This window comes from Physella acuta, unplaced genomic scaffold, assembly GCF_028476545.2.
Source record: "Physella acuta isolate Inbredline_101_S28 unplaced genomic scaffold, ASM2847654v3 ptg001530l, whole genome shotgun sequence".
Taxonomy (NCBI): domain Eukaryota; kingdom Metazoa; phylum Mollusca; class Gastropoda; family Physidae; genus Physella; species Physella acuta.
The window spans coordinates 17739-36777 of NW_026733045.1; the positions used below are offsets into that span (position 1 = coordinate 17739).

Consider the following 19039-nt stretch of genomic DNA (forward strand, 5'->3'; position numbering starts at 1 on the left):
CTAGAATCCAAATACATAAAATAAATTTTATGAGTTTAGGCCGGAAAAATTGTATTGTATACATTTCATAGTGTACGTAGATCTAAATCAAATTTGAATGAAATAGTTCATTTCTTTTCATTCTTAACACGGCAGATGACGTCATTAGTTAATGTATAAGCAATAGTGACGTCACAGTTTTATGCGTTCTTTTTCACATATATTAATGCTTTTCCGGTTGCATAAATAATACTGTTTCTCTACATTCGAATACGCCTTTAATTTTTATTTTTCTTCTTTAAGTAAAATTGTGGTTATACATTTAAAACATCTAACATATTATTTTCAACAAAAGTCCGTAAAAAGTTCTCCATATACCGCTGCCGATTCTGACGTGATGTCCGGCGAAAATTTTTTGCGGACAGAGAAAGAGAGAGAGAGAGAGAAGAGCGCACATGGCCTTTTATAAATTAGGATTTTTGTATTAAAAAAACAACCACGTATTAATAAATACCCAAAATTTTACAATTCTCATCATTAAATCAAAATATTTAAAATAAAAAAATAAAAAAAGAAATGAGTTCGGACTTATTGTTGTCTGGTTCGTTATCTCAGAGTGGTTATACATTGCAATAAAATAGATTAAAATACTCAGGTAATAGACTATTTAAAAATTTGAGAAGCGGGCTACTTATATATATATATATATATATATATATATATATATATATATATATATATATATATATATATATATATATATATATATATATACATACATATATATATACATATATATACATACATATATTTATATATACATATATATACATACATACATATATATATATATATATATATATATATATATATATATATATATATATATATATATATATATAGGGGGGGGGGCCAAAAAAATTTTTTTGCGGGGGAGCCTTTTTTTTCTAGTTCCGCCACTGGTTCGAATCCGGGATCACGTTAGGGTAAGTAAACAGTAGCGCAGCGAGGGGGTGGGGGGGGGGCATATGTCCCCGGGGCGCCAAATAGGGTTGGGAAAATAAATTGAAAGGTTGAGGGGGGTGCAAATTGAAAGTTTGAGGGGGGGGGGTTGCAAATTGAAAAGTTTGTCCCCGGGCGCCAGGAAGGGTCGCTACGCCTCTGTAAGTAAAGGCGGTTGGGCATAGTGCTGACCACACTAACCCTTCATATGCCGAGGTCACAGAAACAAGTGAACTCTACTTCACTTGCCACATACACCGGCAGGTTTGAAAGGGAACTTTATTTACTTACTTACATGTAAATAGCCACACATACAAAAGACGGAACTTCCATATTCATGACTGGTTTTATGCTAGAGAAGTTTGTCTCCATGTCGTTCGCCTTTTGCTTGTGGATTTTTAGGCCTATATTTGATGACATGGCAATCACCATTTCTGTGTTCTCTAGCATCTGTTGTTGTTTGTGTGATAGATGTTCAATGTAATCCGTAATCCGTCGCTTACAAAACCATTTTTATTGATTAGAATTGACTGCGTTGTATATCGAGTTAAAAGCTATTGATCTAATTTGATGAAATCATGAGCTTATACGTATACACATTTTCAAGCAAACAGTACTAAATATTTACTTGGATATTTAAGAAAACCATTTACAATAGCGCCTTTTTCTGCAGTCTGCACTCGCTGAGCATGAAAGTAACATTTAAAACTTCTATTTATATTATGCCAGATGAATGGGCATTGGGGCAATGATAATTTGTGTGTATTTTTGCTATATAGTTGCATTCAAGTTGTCTACTGGCATTGAACGATACAGGACGTTCTTACTTTCTGTTTGATGTCAGTCATGGCTCGCTGTGTGTTCCTGCTGATGCTTGTGGCTCTCTCTGACCACCTAAACAGACCTCGTCGAAATAACAGACCTCGTGAGTAACACATGCACACAGACATGCACACAGATGCGCATATATGCAAACACCTGTGCACATTGGTAGACATGTACACACATACAGGGTTACGGTAAGTGTTGTCAATCTGCTGATCCAAAGGTTAGGGTAAGTGTTTAGATTAGGTTCACAATTGATAACATTTTTCCCTGATTAAGAAACCTCTTAAGAAACCAAATTACATATTCAACTTGTGCCACAGATGGCTGCTCACGGACCGTGGATGTGGCCATTGTGGGGGCGGGGCCCAGCGGTGCCTACTCAGCTTACAAGCTGCGCAAGGCTAACAAAGTCGTGGAACTGTTCGAGTTCTCCAACCGTGTGGGTGGGAGACTGTACACCACAACCCTGCCCAACGCTCCTGATCTTCAGCTGGAGGCGGGGGGGATGAGGTTCATCTCGGAGGTTCATGTTAGGACGGAGGAGCTGACCAAGAAACTGGGTAAGATTTGTATTGGTCAGTTCGTCTAGAATTGGCTGGGTAAGATTTGTATTGGTCAGTTCGTGTTGAAACTAAACGATTACCAGACAACAAAGATTCTCCGTGGACTCGAATATAATTTCTAGGGTAAAAACACACACGAAGACCTTCTGCAACTAATAATACTTTTAATCAATCTACAACCTTCTAATAGGTATACAAGTTTAAATAATAAATAGCTGTGTAAAAAAATATAAATATACAAATAATGAAAGACCCAACTTAGGAGTTAAAGAATAATACACTGAAACTACTAACACTGGTTACGGTTCCTAAGTAATCAACACAACCTACACGTTGTCAAAGTGAGACACAGAAAAATACTGAGTACAAAGATAATTGCTGCTTAAACTAGAAAATAAAACATGGCGTCGTACGTGGCTCTCTCCTGCCTTATATATGACTCCAAAATTATGGGATGTCGTCCTCAATGCCAAGGACCATTGGGAGGAATTAGCCAAAGCACGAGCCACACGAACTCAGTGGTGAATACTATCACATGAGCCTGATGGAAAATTTCTTTAGTTTGAACAACAGACCACTCAAGGCTAATTAAATAATTATAAAATCAAACAATTAAAAAAAGAAGACCTAAGTAGGTCACAGTTCGCCTAGAACTGGGTAAGATTTGTATTGGTCAGTTCGTGTTGAACTGGCTGGGTAAGATTTGTATTTGTCACTTCGTGAAACTGGGTATTTGTTAATTCGTCTAGAACTGCTGTAATGTAAGCTTAACCTTTCTTCAACAGGACTGACCAAAGTACCGTTTTCCTTACATCACGGGAATACAGCCAACGCCTTCTATTACCTGAGGGGGAGAACTCTGACTTCAGCACAGGTCAGCGGCGGCAACATACCCTACAACCTGAATCCCGAGGAAAAGGCGAACCAGGGGCGTTTGTTTAGGTAGGTGTGTGGGGTTGGGGGGATCAGTCGAAGATAGGTTGTAGGAAGTTTAATTTCTTGAAGTCAAAGGCGTCACTGGGGGTGAGGGGGTAGATTTGGTAAATGTCTCACATTTTCCCAAAATTGTTAGGTAAGTAATTTGTCAGTCACAGATATCACCAACCAATTAAACATTCTACCTGTGACAGGTACCACCAGCTAGGTACACACCCCACCTATTCATTGACTATATCTTTGTGTCTCAGGTACTACCTGGAGAAGCTGACGGGCTACAACGGCACAGAGGTCACTCAGGACATTCTCATGCAGCTCAAGCTCTCGGACGGCCGGTACATGTACCAAGTTCCGTGAGTAACGAGGGGCGGGCTAGGGGCTGGGCAGATTGGCTTGCTATAAGGGCAGATAAATGGGCAGCGGATAGACACATAGGCAGGCGGCTAGGTGCTGGGCAGATTGACTGGCTATAAGGGCAGCTACAGGGGCAGAAGAGGATATGCACATATGCCAGGGGTCGGCAACCTTTTGAGACGGAAGAGCCAAAAGTGGCAATTTATAAAATTTCCCAGTTTTTAAAGAGCCGCCATTTTTATTTCAATATTATTATATTTTATTAGGAATATATATATATATATATATATATATATATATATATATATATATATATATATATATATATATATATATATATATATATATATATATATATATATATATATATATATATATATATATATATAGGCCTATATATAATTTAAAATAAATAGCTTTTAATATGAAATAATATTTATTTATATAAAAACATACACATGATCAGCACAAAACATATTTAAGTATTTTAACCAGCTCTGCTAGAATAATAAAATCAGTAATCAAAATAAATATAAATATAATCATTGAATAATATTTACAATTATAGTTTGACCTTGCAAGCTTTTTGAAAGTTTGTTTAAACCTGGCTCATATCTTGTTTTCAGTTTCAAGCACGCCTTAAGATTTTTTTATTTGTTAGTTTGCTTCAGTGTTTCTTCCAGACTTTTTTCTCCGAAAGGGGGGGGGGGGGGGCACTTAAAATTTTCGCGGGGGACGGACTAAAATTTCCGAGGGGGCGGACACTGTTAAACGTATATATTAACTATATAAAGTCCATTTCGTCCGGGGAGGGGGGTAGACTCTTCTGGGGGGGGTGGGGGCGTAGCCCCTCTCAAGAAATGCCCGGAAGAAACACTGGTTGGCTTCTTTACTTTTTCTTTTATTCATGCAAGAAAACGCCTGCTCGCATAAATATAGTGACCCTAAGATCTTCAGCACTCAAAATGCTAACTTCTTTACCTCATTGTAGTATCTTGGGCAGAGTTTCTACCAGGCATCTCTTCGAAAAAAATTTACCGCCCCCCCCCCCCCGAACGAAATGAAATTTATATAATTTATATAGAAAATATATACTTTTAACAGTGTCCGCCCCCCCCCCCCCCCCTCGAAGAAAACTACCGCCCCCCCCCCCCCCCGATAATTTCAAGTGCCCCCCTGGAGAAAAAAGTCTGGAAGAAACACTGGGGAGAATATTCCATGCGTCACATAATAGTGCCTAAACTCGAGGCATTTATGTTAGAGCTGTCCAGTTGTGCAGCATGTTTTTTCTGGACCTCCAAATCTTCTAACTTTCTCCTAAGTTCCGTGAAATGTTTGGTTTTCAAATCCAGCCATTTCATTTGAAGCGAACCAGCATCCATTCCAATTGGCTCAATGTTGATCGCATTTGTTTTTGTGTTAAGACGATCTACTATGTACGTCAAAGTACTTGCATTTGTTTCGAATTACTCAAATCACTCAGGAATCCATCCTTCATTTTGTTTATTGTAATGCCTAAGTAATTCATTGTTAAAAGTAGCATTGGTTTCATCATGATATTTTTTTCAAATTTATCAAAATTAAGTAATGTATCGCTCTCTGTGACTTCAACAAAAAATTTTTTTTTCGGAACAATCAACTTTTTCAAGCAAGGCATAGGTTAGGTTTTCCTTTCCTTGCAGTTTTACATTTAGCTCTTTTAGTTTCTTTGTAATATCTACCATGAAGTTGAATATTTCGATTCGGGATGGACAATTTAATGGGAAGTACATTAAAATAGGAAGTAACTAAATATTCTAATAGAATAGCGAGTGTTTATCGTTTATATGTATTGTTATATCGTCCATCACCGAATGTTGCAGAACAATATTTTAAGCGTTTCGAAAATAAAATAATTATTAATATTTGTGCATGGAGCAGAAGAGCCGCATCCTGACATCAAAAGAGCCGCATGCGGCTCGCGAGCCGCAGGTTGCCGACCCCTGACATATGCTGATGGCTAGGTTTCAGCTACTTTTACAACTACGCATGTTAACAAACAGATACGTGGGTAGCGGCTGGTTCAGTGGTCAGCTTCTTGTGCAGTTAGTAAACACTTTCCCGAGGTTCTTAGCGTGTAGACCAGGATATGTGTCAGATTAACTGACCAGGATATGTGTCAGATTAACTGAGCAGGATATTGTCAGATTAACTGACCAGGATATGAGTCTAATTAACTGCCAAAGATACGTGTTAAATTAACTGACCAAGTTATGTGCCAGATTAGGATTAAAAGATCCGTTCTCTTCCAGAATTGACGAAGCTCTCGACACCGTGGCGACAGCAGACGGTAAAGCTTTCCTGAGAGCCCTCGCGATCTTCGAGTCTGACGGGGCTGCTGACACGTCCCCGCTACCAATCTTCGAGAATAATCTGGGACCTGAAAAGTCAGCTTTTGTTTTTTTAGACGACGGACAGACAGATCGACAGAGAGACTGGCCGACAGAGAGACTGACCTACCGACAAAAAGACTGACCATCAGAGAGACTGACCGACAGAGAGCAGATTTTCTTTCAGGCATCTCTTCGAGGGGGGGGGGGGGGTGGAATCAAGAAAGTCTACTCCCCCCCCCCCCGAACGAAATGGAATTTATATAGAAAACTTTACTTTTACGAGTGTCCGTCTCCCCCCCCCCCCTCCCCGGAGAAAAAAGTCTGGAAGAAACACTGACCGACAGACAGAGAGACTGGCCAAACCGACCAACAGACTTACCTGTATAACATTGTTTTTGTCCAATAGTGGTGACTTTGTGGTGCAGACGATCAAAGAGGGCTTTAGCGCAATACCAACCAAACTCGTCGACAGGTTCCTCAAGGCCAGCAAGAGGTGAGTTCACGGTTTAAAATTAAACTAATTAAAATTAGCTGTAGCAGTTGTCAAAGTCATGTGATGACTATTTATAGCCATTAGAACTGTTAGAATGGGTCCACATCACCCCCTCCACACCACCACCACCCCACCCCAACAGCCTTAAGACAGTAATTCACCTCAGTAGGCGATTATGAAATGGGCTGCGATTATGTTATTAATGCAGGCCCTTAGTTAAAATTCCTCGCCACTCAGCAAGCCTATTAGCCATCAACTTAATTAACAAGCTAATATGAGCGTATAATAAACTAAAAAACTGACAATTTGAATGGTCCAGGCACAAGCTAACCATCAACAGACGTCTGGTGTCCATCAGGAACTACCGAGAGGGCTACGTCCTTGAACTTGTGCACACAAACACACAGAATGGCTACACTTTTGAGAAGGTAAGTCTTTATTTGAGATCGATATTTTCACAAGGTAATCGGCTGTAGTTTTACACCAGATATTTGAAGATATTGACAAGATGTAATGGGTCGGCGTGGTCGAGTTTCGAACCCCCGGCAGATGAGGCTCGATATCTGGAGACAGCTAATCATCTACGAGATAAAACAGCTGCTAAAACAACAACAAATTGTTTAGGTGTAGTGAGTATTGTAAACCGTTAAAAAAAGATCAATTAACTCATTATAAACCTGAAACATAATCAACATAAAACTCTTTCAGCGTGATCGAGACGTTGTTTGCGCCAGAAAGGTGATTTTAGCTGTACCAAAGTTTGCCTTGAAAACAATCGATTGGAGTCCGCTCAGGTAGTTTAATCGTCATAATTTAAAGTTAAAAAAGCCGGTGCGGCACTTAATGGTGTCACCCCCCCCCCCCAGAGGCGTAGCAACCCTTCCTGTGGACAAACTTTCACATTTTCGATTTGCACACCCCCCTCAAGTTTTCGATTTGCACCCCCCCCTCAAGTTTTTCTCTATATATTTTGCTTTTTTTTGCCTTGGTGTCACCCCCCTAAATGGTGTCACTCGGTGCGGTCCGCCCCCCCCCCCCCCCTCGCTACGCCCCTTGAAATATCTACAATCTAGAATCATATTTGACTTTTTAGCCTTAGATAAACTAGACTCTAAAGCTAAATTTAACCTTCTCACATTTTTTTCCTCCAGAGACAAAAGAGTGGAAGACGCCATCAACGCAGTCAGGGAAGTTCCCGCCAACAAAGTTTTCATGACGTTCTCACGCCCCTGGTGGCTCCAGAACGCACCCCACGCAACCCCCGTCATGTTTTCTGACCAGGCCTTCAGTCAAGCGTACGACTTCGGCAGGTCAAATATCACGGGAGTCTACACTCTGATGACAAGTTACTCTGAAGACAGTAAATCCAGCAGGCTCCTATCTCTCAACACTAAAGGGGAACTACTTTCTAGCTCCGCCCCTGGACCAAACCGCGTGATGACACCATTGGCTGAACACATTCTCACCGACCTGGCCAAAGCCTACGGCATGAAGAGAAGCGAAATCCCAGCCCCCATAACTTCCATGTCTCAGTTCTGGGTGTCTTATCCTTTCGGTTGTGGTTTTGTCATTTGGAAAGCAGGCTATAGGTATGATGAAGTCATATCAACCATTCAACACCCGTCCCTAACCGATGACGTGTTTGTGGTTGGGGCTGATCATGCCAAAGGTTATCACGTGGGTTGGGTTGAAGGCGCCTTTGCCAGTGTCGATAGGGTTTTCTCGCTCTATTTTTAACTGATGCGGTAAAACTACAAACAGGATGTTTATGTCAATAGTGTAACATTAGAAATCTTTTGGTCAATAGTGTAACACAAGAAATCTTTTGGTCAATTGAATATCATTTGAAATATTTTGGACAATTTTATAACATTTGATATATTTTGGACAGTTGTATAACATTTGAACTATTTTGGACAACTTTATAATATTTGAAATTTTCTTGATAATTGTATAACATTTTTTTTGGTCAATTGAATAACATTTGAATATTTTGGACAATTGTATACCATTTGAAATATTTTGGACAGTTGTATAACATTTGAAATATTTTGGACAACTTTATAATATTTGAAATTTTCTTGATAATTGTATAACATTTGAAATTTTTTGGATAATTGTGTAACATTTGAAATTTTTTGTTCAAGAGCTAAACCTAATTAAGTAAAACCATTTATGTAGCGTTTGTCTTAATCAGCAGAATAGTTTATGCAGCATTTCTCTCTTATTGTTCCGGGGGGGGGGGGGGGGGGGTGTGCTTGTTGCTGGGCAGAGGAAGATGGGTTGTTACTGGGCAGAGAAAGATGACTTGTTACTGGGCAGAGAAAGATGGCTTGTGTGATGTTGTTTCTTCAGCTCTGTTCATCAAACACATGAATTAGATCAGGCACTGGTAGGCAAACCTCAGATGGGAAAAACATGAGCAGGACTTGATTAAAGTTGCCCCTGTTAAAAACTCTTCAGGATATTACCCCCTGACCCATATAAATTACCTATCAGCTATTCTAAGATAGATGGGATTAGGATAGGTCATTGATAGGTTTAATATAATGATTAAGTTTGGGGATAGAAATAAGATGGGATAAGTAAGGACAAGAAAGACAAAATAAGAGCTACACCTAGCTGATATGACAATCTAACCCCCATCTTAAAATGTCCCGAGTTTAAATGTTAACAAATAAACTGTTCCACTTAAAGTTTACATAAATTTAAAAACTAGTAGGCCTACTTAGATAAAAACCAACAAACAGAATAGCATATACATGAAGTGAAATCTTTCATAGCCTTTTTAGTTTAGTCACAGTCCTCATCAATTTGTTGTATTTCTCCTGAAGCCAGGAATGTCATAGCCATTCAGTAATGTTATACCAGCTAGGCTACCATTTATGGGAAAAAACAGGCTTTCAAATGTAGGCTATTCATCCAAAACCCTTTAATATTTTATTTAACTAGTTGATCAAATGATTTTAAAAAATACTGAGTAGCTTTCAAATTACTGGACAAAGAAGCTTTAAAAAAATTGTTTAAGTTCTTTTAATGTAAAAATTATTATCTTATAATTTGAATCAAAATAAAAAAAAAGCAACAGGTTATGAAGTATCAAAAGGATCTACATCAATACAAAGAGAATGAGGTACAAGTACAATACTGAAGATAAACTAAGAACAGAATAAACATTCACACACGTCAGGACCAACAGAAAGATCTATACAAATGTTTTAATTTTAATACTAACAAATTAGTTCCCAAAGGCACTATGATTTCTAAAAACACTATCAATAAAACTAAAATTCCGATAACTTAAATATAATGAGAAAACCAACAAATATTAAAGTCTTAAATATCATTTGAGACAACTACAATTTACCAATGTTTAAAAAATCAATTAACACGCTGTAAAACCATTAATGTATGTAAAAATGTTCACTTCTAAACAATCCAAACTCATTTGTTCCCAGTCTTAATAAAACAACATTCTAAATGTAAATTTAGATCATCTGTGCCTCAAAGTTTGGTCAAGTTTATCCAATTCTTGTAGAAAATTCTCTGCTTTATCTGGGTCAATGTTCATCTGTCAAGTAATAATAAAAGTTGTTAGCAATAGATAACAATTTAAGGTATTGTGCTAATTATCTAGGGTTCAGTATTAAAACTAAGAAAAATAATAGTAATATTAATATTTATGTTTTACTTATAGTTGCGGTTTCCTAGTTTATTCTTAGGGCCCCCATTAGATCAAGTGAACAAATAGGTCAGAGTCTAGCTGCAACAGCTCCATTTTACTAGACGCCCTCTAAGATCTACATCCTGTATTTATAGCAGTCTATTGACCAGGAAGATAATTAATAAACTTTTCCGTCTGGCTGACCATCTAATCTATTATAATAACCCCGGCACGAGTGCATAGATCTGTTTTTTATCAGCTCTTATAATTTTTTCTCATTAATAGCAGCAATGGCTTTATATAGGATAAATTGGACAGAATGTTGAGATTAGGGATTATTTTATCCAGTCCTCAAGAATATCAGGACAAAGTACTGAGATAAAAATCTATCTTTGTTCTATTATGACAGTCTCCTTACTTGGGTGTTACCTGGAAGATTCATGTCAGGCTGATCTTAAAGCCAGAGTTGTGGAGTTAATAAAGTACCTTTTTTTTTGATACATGGGGCTGTCCTAGTATATTGACTTCACTGAGGTATTTGGTCTGGGGGTCTAAAGAGGAAGGGTCTTGTGATGATAACCAATACTGAAAAAATGATAAGGAGGATACATTTTCAAAAGCCAATGGAATTAAAGACATGAATTATAATATTCATTAATTCTAGTGATGTATTTTAAAACAGCAGGCTTGTAAAAAAACCCCACCTATTTACATTACATTACAATCCAGCAAGTACATGTATATAAGGGAAGCAATCCACTTTCAATGTTTGTGTAGCAGATAAGGGGATATAACATGCTAAGTTTGACAGTAAAATGATTGCCTTACTAATACTTTTGTTAAACTTCTAACAAAATCTTAAAAAACCAAATAAAAACTTTTGGGGTCGGCGTGGTCGAGTCGGTAAAGCTCATGGTTGCTAAACCGAAAAGTCTCGAGTTCGAACCCTCGGGCAGATGAGGCTCGATAGCTGGTGACAGCCACTCTTCTAGGAGAGACAACTCCAAAATCAAACAACTGCTGCCTTGTAGTTTGTTCTTGGTTGGACAAAGGCTATGGAAGCAAATCCAAAAAGAAAAGCAGGCTGAAATCGGAGTCAATGGCCTCAATGGCGCATAACCAGTTGACACGTAATCCTTAATTGTGATGGAAGCATGGTCGAGTCGGCAAAGCTCATGGTTGATAAATTCGAAAAAAGTCTCGAGTTCAAACCCTCTGGCAGATAAGGCTCGATACCTCCCAACACTAAAAATTAAGAACGAAGAAGAAGAAGGAACATTTAATGAAATGTTTCTGTTACTGAGGAAACAAGGACTTTTCTATTAATTTATTGGTGAATTATCAAAGCATCTCCAGTCAGATACAAAACTAAAAGTACTATCTCATCCACACAGGAGTTACTTTAATATAAAAGTAGATAAGCGCAAGGGAGATAATTTTAAAAATTTAATGAACACTTAATGTGGGCAAAAGGAAGTTAATAGAAGACTGAACATCTTTGTTATAGATATTAAGAGATCCAAAGAACTGGTTCCTGAGCTTTGGTTAGTTATAATATGGTATAGAACATTTGCTATGAAAACCAAGAGAGCAGACAGGTAACCTCTCCAGAAAAGAAGTTAAATATGGAGGAATGTTGACACAGGTTAGCTTAGGCCAACACTCACATACAAACTAAGCAAATGTTCTATCTATAGCTTCCTTGTTGATTTATGCAGGTGATGCAATCTTCTATATCTGTTTACTGTAACTTGGCGACAAATATCTCACAAACATGGGAATTTTCCAACATGAGAATTTTCCAACATGAGAATTTTCCAAAATGAGAATTTTTCAACATGAGCATTTTGTAAACAATGGGACCAAAAAAAAAAAGGTTTTACAACAACACAGCTATCACATAGAGTTCTGTTATTTTAAAATACAAAGTATTTTACATGTTAGATTATTAAAATTTACAAACAAGTGATACAAGTGGTGAAACAAAAGCAAGACAAAATATTTCAACCACATGACAGATACTTCTTAGCATATGGGACATAGATAGGTAAAGTGGAAACAATTTCTTCCTGACATTACACAACTCAACACAATGGTAGAGCAGGATCTCATTAGAAAACACATCTGTGTTCCAATAAGTGGCCAGTGTGAAATGTCCTTCCCCAACGCCCCACTCAGTTAACTACTTGCGAAATTCACCCCCCCCCCCCCCTCAGCTGAGTGACCCCACAAAGAACTTTTTTTTGTCTGATTAAAACAGCAGGAAACTTATTGACCCAGTAGACCACACAGTGACCCTGTGAGGCATATCCCCATTTACCATAAGCCATATTGAATAATCCATAATAAATGTAAACAGAACAAGCTGTTATCACCAGCCTATCAATATCCACAACTTCCTGTTATAACAACAACAAACCAACGCCCACTGGACTTAAAACCAGCAATACAAAATCTATTTTTTTAAAAAAAGCTACCGTGGTTCTCTAGAATTGGATGTTTATTTTGGGAATATATTGACAAAGAGAACAAGGAAGTGTTTGCTGTATCAGATTAGCTATCTCAACCCATCATGACAAGAGAGAGAGATTGTTAAGTCTACACTGCAAGTATTTAAACACGTAATACTAAAGTTCATTTAAAAAAATGTGTGTGCACAGTGTAGTCAAATAGTGGTTTAGAAAATACCACACACACACACACACACATATATATATATATATATATATATATATATATATATATATATATATATAGGCCTATATATACATATATACACACCATATATATATATATATATATATATATATATATATATATATATATATATATATATATATATATATATTCATATATATATATTCATATATATATACATGCACACACACATATATACACACATATATGTGTATGTATATATATATATATTTGTCTGTATACATGTGTATACATGTGTATATATATACACACATATATATATATATATATATACATAATATATGCATATAGGTTTATAAAACTTAAATTTTTGAATAGTACTACAAACTAGTTTGTATACAGCTTATTGGTAAAAACTTTTTTTTACATACTAACCAAAGCTTCAGCACCATTGGATGCACTGTTAGTCATACTAGGAACAAAAAACCTAAGCTGAAAGAAAATAAAAAAAATTCCTTCAAGTTGCATTCAGATTGCACAAGTGAAAAAACTAATAGGTTCTATTTGTTTTTATCTTCATTGCATCTACATTTTAATTTTTCTACAAAAAAAAAGTTTAATAATAGTAGCAATGACAAATCTAGTTGGCGTAAAACATAAGCACACTTACTAGCCAAATAATGGGGAAAACAAGGGTCCAAAACCACTGAGGTAGGATTCCATAAGTCATATTTGTCATGACCAGACCAGGACAAACAACATGGGAATACACACCCTGTAAATATCAGAAAAACAACCATAATGAGGAGGTTTAAAAGTATTGCAGATTTTATATATATTTTTTTTTTATTAATATTCCTATTTTCTTGAAACAGTGGTAAACTCATTTTAAAATAGATTATTCAATATTTGTGAACTACAAAAAAAAAATGATATTTTATACAATGTACACTAGCTGTTTAATAGAATTGTTAATACCGGCTATACATTTATTAAGTAAATGAGAATGTGTAGTTGTCTAAAAATTCTCTTTTTGATTCAAGTGTGTTAAAACAATTTTTTTTTAAAAACTTGTTTTAAAATGAAGAGTCGAAGTGGGCATTTTAAGTCTGGCCCGCTCAAACCTACCACCAACCACATATTCGGAATATACTGCAAGGCCAGTTAATTTAAAAAACAAGCAAACAAATAAAACCTTGTCCATATATATGTATATATATACATATATGCTTTTGTGTGTGTATATATATATATATATATGTGTGTGTATATATATTTGTGTGTATACATATGTGTATATATGTGTGTGTATATTTATATATCAAGGCCACACAAGAAAAACTACAAATGACCATCTTTTAAAATTTTTGAGTTAGTGCCCTGTTCATGTAGTACTAGTGCATATCTACCATGTATAACAATATGATGACGTAAAACCATATCAGTCCCTGCACTATTTAGGACTTTAAAATCATGACACAATAGCACATCAAAGAATCTCTAACACAAAATGTCATCTTTCTTGAAAGTAGAAAAAAGGCAATTGTGGTTTATTCCCTGTGCTCCGCACACACACAGGTACGCATACATATATCCCACCCTATTTCCCATGATAAGTGTTTAGATTTATTAGATAAAATATAAAAAAATTATTATTTTTGATGTGCATATTCCTGGACTAGTTACCTGTTTATTGAGCCTATTGTTAAGACCAACACTAACAACATCAATAGCAAATTTAGATGAGCCGTATGGATCTTTACTGTTGAAAGAAACAAAAAAAAATCATTGATTGGGACTCTTGAAGATAATTACCTCAATAATTGTAGTTTTTAATACAAGTTTAAGGCTTAAATGTAATTATTTATTAGATTTAGAAATTAGTGTTATTGCTAAAGTTTGTTATATATAATTTGTATATTATTGCTCTAACGATTGCTTTCTATTCAAAACCATATTACCTGAAAAATTGAAGGATGTAGTCTTATTTAAATGAGGATTATTTGAATATTGTTTTAGCATACATTACTAAAAGGGAGGAGTGACCTAAATCATTTTGGAGGTATATAATGAAGCAACATAAAATATATTATGTGATTAATGTAACAACTCTAAGCTAGCTTTACTGCTGGAGGATATTTATTTCACGAGACACTAGTTATATGATATACATTTTATTTGAATATTTTAAATATAATAATTATGGACACATATATTTTTATATTTAAGGAATTATTTTCTTTTGCCTTAAATGTCTTCAATAAAGTCAATGCTGAATTATCTTCCTACCCATTTTTATGCTGGAAATCTTCATAACTAAATGCATCACGTTGCGAAGCACTAGATGAGGTCCATATTAACTGAGATGGGGAACAACTCTTTTCTGAAACATTACCCAGATGACTCTCAAGCTCTTTTATCTAGAGGGAAAAAAAGTTTGCAGATCTTTCACTAAAACATGCAGAAGTTTATTTTTGGTATTTTACATATTTCATTTTTTTTAAATTATTATAAGGTAATGACCCTTCTAAGTAACTTTCTTAAGGATTATAAAACTAATTTTTAGGCATAGGATTAAAACTGATGTTATATTAATGTTTTCCCATTTAAAATAATACCAGCATGTAATGGCCAAAAACATTTGTCTGAAAAACATGCATCAGGCCATCTTTTGTTGCTCCATCTTCTTGTATTAGTAAACCTTCTCCAGTGGTGAACATGTAGAATATTCGTCTAGAAAGAGACAAGAATGAAATAGTATTTTAATTGTATTCAAGTATCATGTCCTGATGCCAAATCTACTTTGATATATAGATAGGGGAAGCAACAGATTCTATTTAATGTGACAAATCAAAGGAGTTGCTTCCCCCTAATGAAGAAATCTCTCAAAAAAAGGGTGCGAATTAGTGAATATTAATTGATTATGAATTAAATTGGTTGTATTTTTCAGAATAATTACAGATAATAGATTATTAAATAATAGTAAAAAATTACTTTGAAAACAGTCCCTGCCAAAAATGGCTCCAGTCAACACCTCTGACTGTCATAACTCCAGCATTAAGGTACAAATAATCTATGTGATTATATCTGTGGGTTTGATTTAAAACAGTAGGTTGGAACAAATCAACAAAGCAAAATTCTTAACTTTACTTTTTAGTAAATATACATAATATGGCTATTACAGACAGAAATGGAATACAATTTTTATAAAACATCAAAGTTACCTTTCTCGTAATGTTGCAGCAGCAGTGTATACTGAATCTACATTTGATGTGTCCACAATAACAATATCAATTCTAGCTTCTGAGCTCAATTCTGATAAACCTTTTGCGGCTTCTTTGGCTTTCTCATTACTCCGACAAGCTAAACAGAGTATTATTGTGGGATAAGCTTTCACAAGTTTCTCTGCCAAACTGTATCCTATGCCTCTAAAATATAATATTAGACAATGTTAGACTGTATTTCGTATTTCTATAATTCAATTTTAAATTCTTTTATTCATTACTTTAGACTAGACATCAGTTTAAGACAGTTTAGTTTAAAATTAAGTAGGCCTCATATTATTAGTAATAATATTAAGTAACATTTGTGGTTCTTATTTTATCAAGAAATTGTGATTAAATTTTAAAAAGTGTATTTTTAATATAAATTTTATTTCATTGAATGGGACGTGTGCTTTGGGGTATGTGTGCATGTGTGTGTGTGGGGGGGAGAGGGGGGGGTGATGGCGGTAGAGTAACTGAAAGAAACTCTAAATGCGACTTTAGTCATGATTGAAACTTCAAATTAGGTGAAAGGTTTAGCACTGTAGTGTAGTGACTAGTCACTAGTTCACTAGGTGACTAGTGTAACTAGACTCTAGACTAGATCTAGAATCTAGATTAATCTAGAATTCTAGATCTAAAATAATCTAAATCTAATATTGGGAGAATATTTGGTAATCTATCGTTTTGGGTACGTAAAATCGCCCGCGACTAGTAATGTGAAAAACAGGTGACTCCTTAAATTTTAATAATTATTTCACATTTTGAGGAGGATTTATGTTTTGAAAAATACAAAAATGTTTCCTTCTTTCATTTATGTACCTGTTTTTAAACAATTGAATTAAAACTTTTCAGTAATAAATGAAGACTAGCGATATTTCCAACAGATGCAACCATGCTCATTTACTATAGCAGCCATCTTGTTTAAGTTTTTTTTATAGCGGATATAGCGCGAGACAGGCGGAAGTCACTCTATTTTACAAATGGCTGCTGTTTATATAGCAAATCTTGCTCGCAAACACTGCTGTTTAAAGTTAATTTCTGGCATATATTGATATATTTAGCCATTGATTTAGGTTTATTATTCATTTATCTATAATATTTGACACAAATATATCACAATATACTTCTACTAAAGCCTTGACAATGAGGTAACTTTTTCGTACATTAATAGCCGCGGGCGATTTTACGTACCCAAAACGATAGATTACCGAATATTTAAACTTTTATATAGGTGTCGGATAATGGAATCTTCTTGAAGATTGATCTACACTAGATCTAGTAACTAGTTACTTCAAATTGATTGACTAAAGTTTAAACTGATTAATTTTAATAATTTTAATAGTCGTAGTCAGACGTAGCCGGTATACTAGACGTAGTCGTAGACCTAGTCCTAGACATAGACCTAACCTAGTCTACGAACTACTAGATCTAGATTCTGATATAGACTAAACTCTAGACTGTTAATGTATTGATATGATAGATAATAGATACATCTAGAATCTAGATTAGATCTATATCAACATACGTGTTTGCTCCAGTAATTACAGCGACTTTCCGATTCATTTGCAAACTTGACGACATGTTGATTGGCAAAAAATTATTAGCAACACCTTTAATACAAATTTATTTAGAGTAGTTTCCCCTTTTAAAACTCAGTCGTTGACGTCATGATTCTAGATCATGGGTTCCCAAACTGAGGTCGCGACTCCCGGGAGGAGGGGGTGGGGCCGGGTCGCGAATGGCTCTCTGTGGAGTCATTAACTGATAGACTAAACCTTAGCAATGAAAAAAGAAAAACGAAATATTTAGAATAATATCTGAAATTCGGCTTTACTAACATCACTGGAAATGAAATGGAATAAAGAAGAAACAATGCGTACTGAGCAAAGTTGTTCTCAATCATTTCAACTTTCTAATTCTATTCTATGAGGGTTGCGGGCCACTTACTTTTTATAAAAGGGGGTCGCCACTCGAAAAAGTTTGGGACCCCCCCCCCTATTGTGGATGTCCACAAAAATTTATTAGCCCTCTCAAAACTTACTACCAATTTTCTATTTCAGTAACATATTGTGTAGGCCTACCTATTTACTGATACACGGCTTTAATATTTTCGATACTGTTTATTATTAGGCGTAAATATTAAAAGTAGAAATTCTACTAGAATGTAGCCTGTGGAGAGAAAAATGAGTGGGTTTTAATTTAAAAGTCAAAGTAGGGCCTATATATACAAAAAAAAAAGTCTAGGATTTTCCCCATTACCAACAAAAAAACGCGTGCACAGTATTAACCCTTAGTGGAGGATGGGGAGGGTGCGAACACAGTATAATTCTCTTGTTACACAGTATTATTTTCCGTACTCGTTGAAGGTATTTTAGTGGTTAATATTAGCATTTATGACATAATAAGTCGCAAGGTCTCATAGAGCTCATAGCTTCTATTTCTGTTTACTTAATCGCTCGCTTTCCAAAGTGGTGTTATTTATTTTTATTAGGGATCGTCCATAAATGACCTCACACTCCGTAGGGACTGGAGGGGGATTTCAGAACGTGTGACGACACGCTTTGCAATAATGTTAGAAACCGAAATAAAGCCGTTGCTTCATGTAGTTGATTTTCTTAAAAACTCCAATGAAAACCAATCAAGGCATATTCAACGCTGACCATATTTAAAAAAAAAAAATTGCTGTTTTTAAAAACAATATAACAGTTTTGAGAGTTGTGGTAGGCTGAGGAGTGGCGTCATTTTAGGTGCTGGGTCTTGGGATGTAAACATCGTTACATATATTAAATTACTTATTTTATAAATGACCCCGGTGTAGGTTAAGTCCAGTGCTTTATTTACACGCTGCGATGTTGTTTTATTTTCACGTTTTACATGCAGAATATGGTTTTTATGTTTGTTTTAAACTGTAAACACGTCGATTT

General features: G+C 35.6%; 2 protein-coding genes across 2 annotated transcripts; one reads left to right on the forward strand and one right to left on the reverse strand.

Annotated features, from left to right (window-relative positions):
* The first annotated feature begins 1781 nt into the window (after nt 1-1781).
* On the forward strand, nt 1782-8701 carry LOC131928666 (achacin). The gene is made up of 9 exons (XM_059284740.1): nt 1782-1906; nt 2130-2369; nt 3158-3314; nt 3560-3661; nt 5954-6088; nt 6441-6527; nt 6847-6955; nt 7236-7321; nt 7679-8701. The coding sequence occupies exons 1-9, from the start codon at nt 1819-1821 to the stop codon at nt 8262-8264; spliced, it is 1590 nt and encodes a 529-aa protein (XP_059140723.1). The 5' UTR covers nt 1782-1818; the 3' UTR covers nt 8265-8701.
* Nucleotides 8702-9610: 909 nt separating this feature from the next.
* Nucleotides 9611-17768, reverse strand: LOC131928670 (3-keto-steroid reductase/17-beta-hydroxysteroid dehydrogenase 7). Its single transcript, XM_059284750.1, has 10 exons — nt 17641-17768; nt 16074-16277; nt 15844-15936; nt 15468-15582; nt 15139-15269; nt 14536-14611; nt 13520-13624; nt 13285-13341; nt 10678-10776; nt 9611-10098 (listed from the first exon to the last, which is right to left on the reverse strand). The coding sequence occupies exons 1-10, from the start codon at nt 17694-17696 to the stop codon at nt 10021-10023; spliced, it is 1014 nt and encodes a 337-aa protein (XP_059140733.1). The 5' UTR covers nt 17697-17768; the 3' UTR covers nt 9611-10020.
* Nucleotides 17769-19039: the final 1271 nt, after the last annotated feature.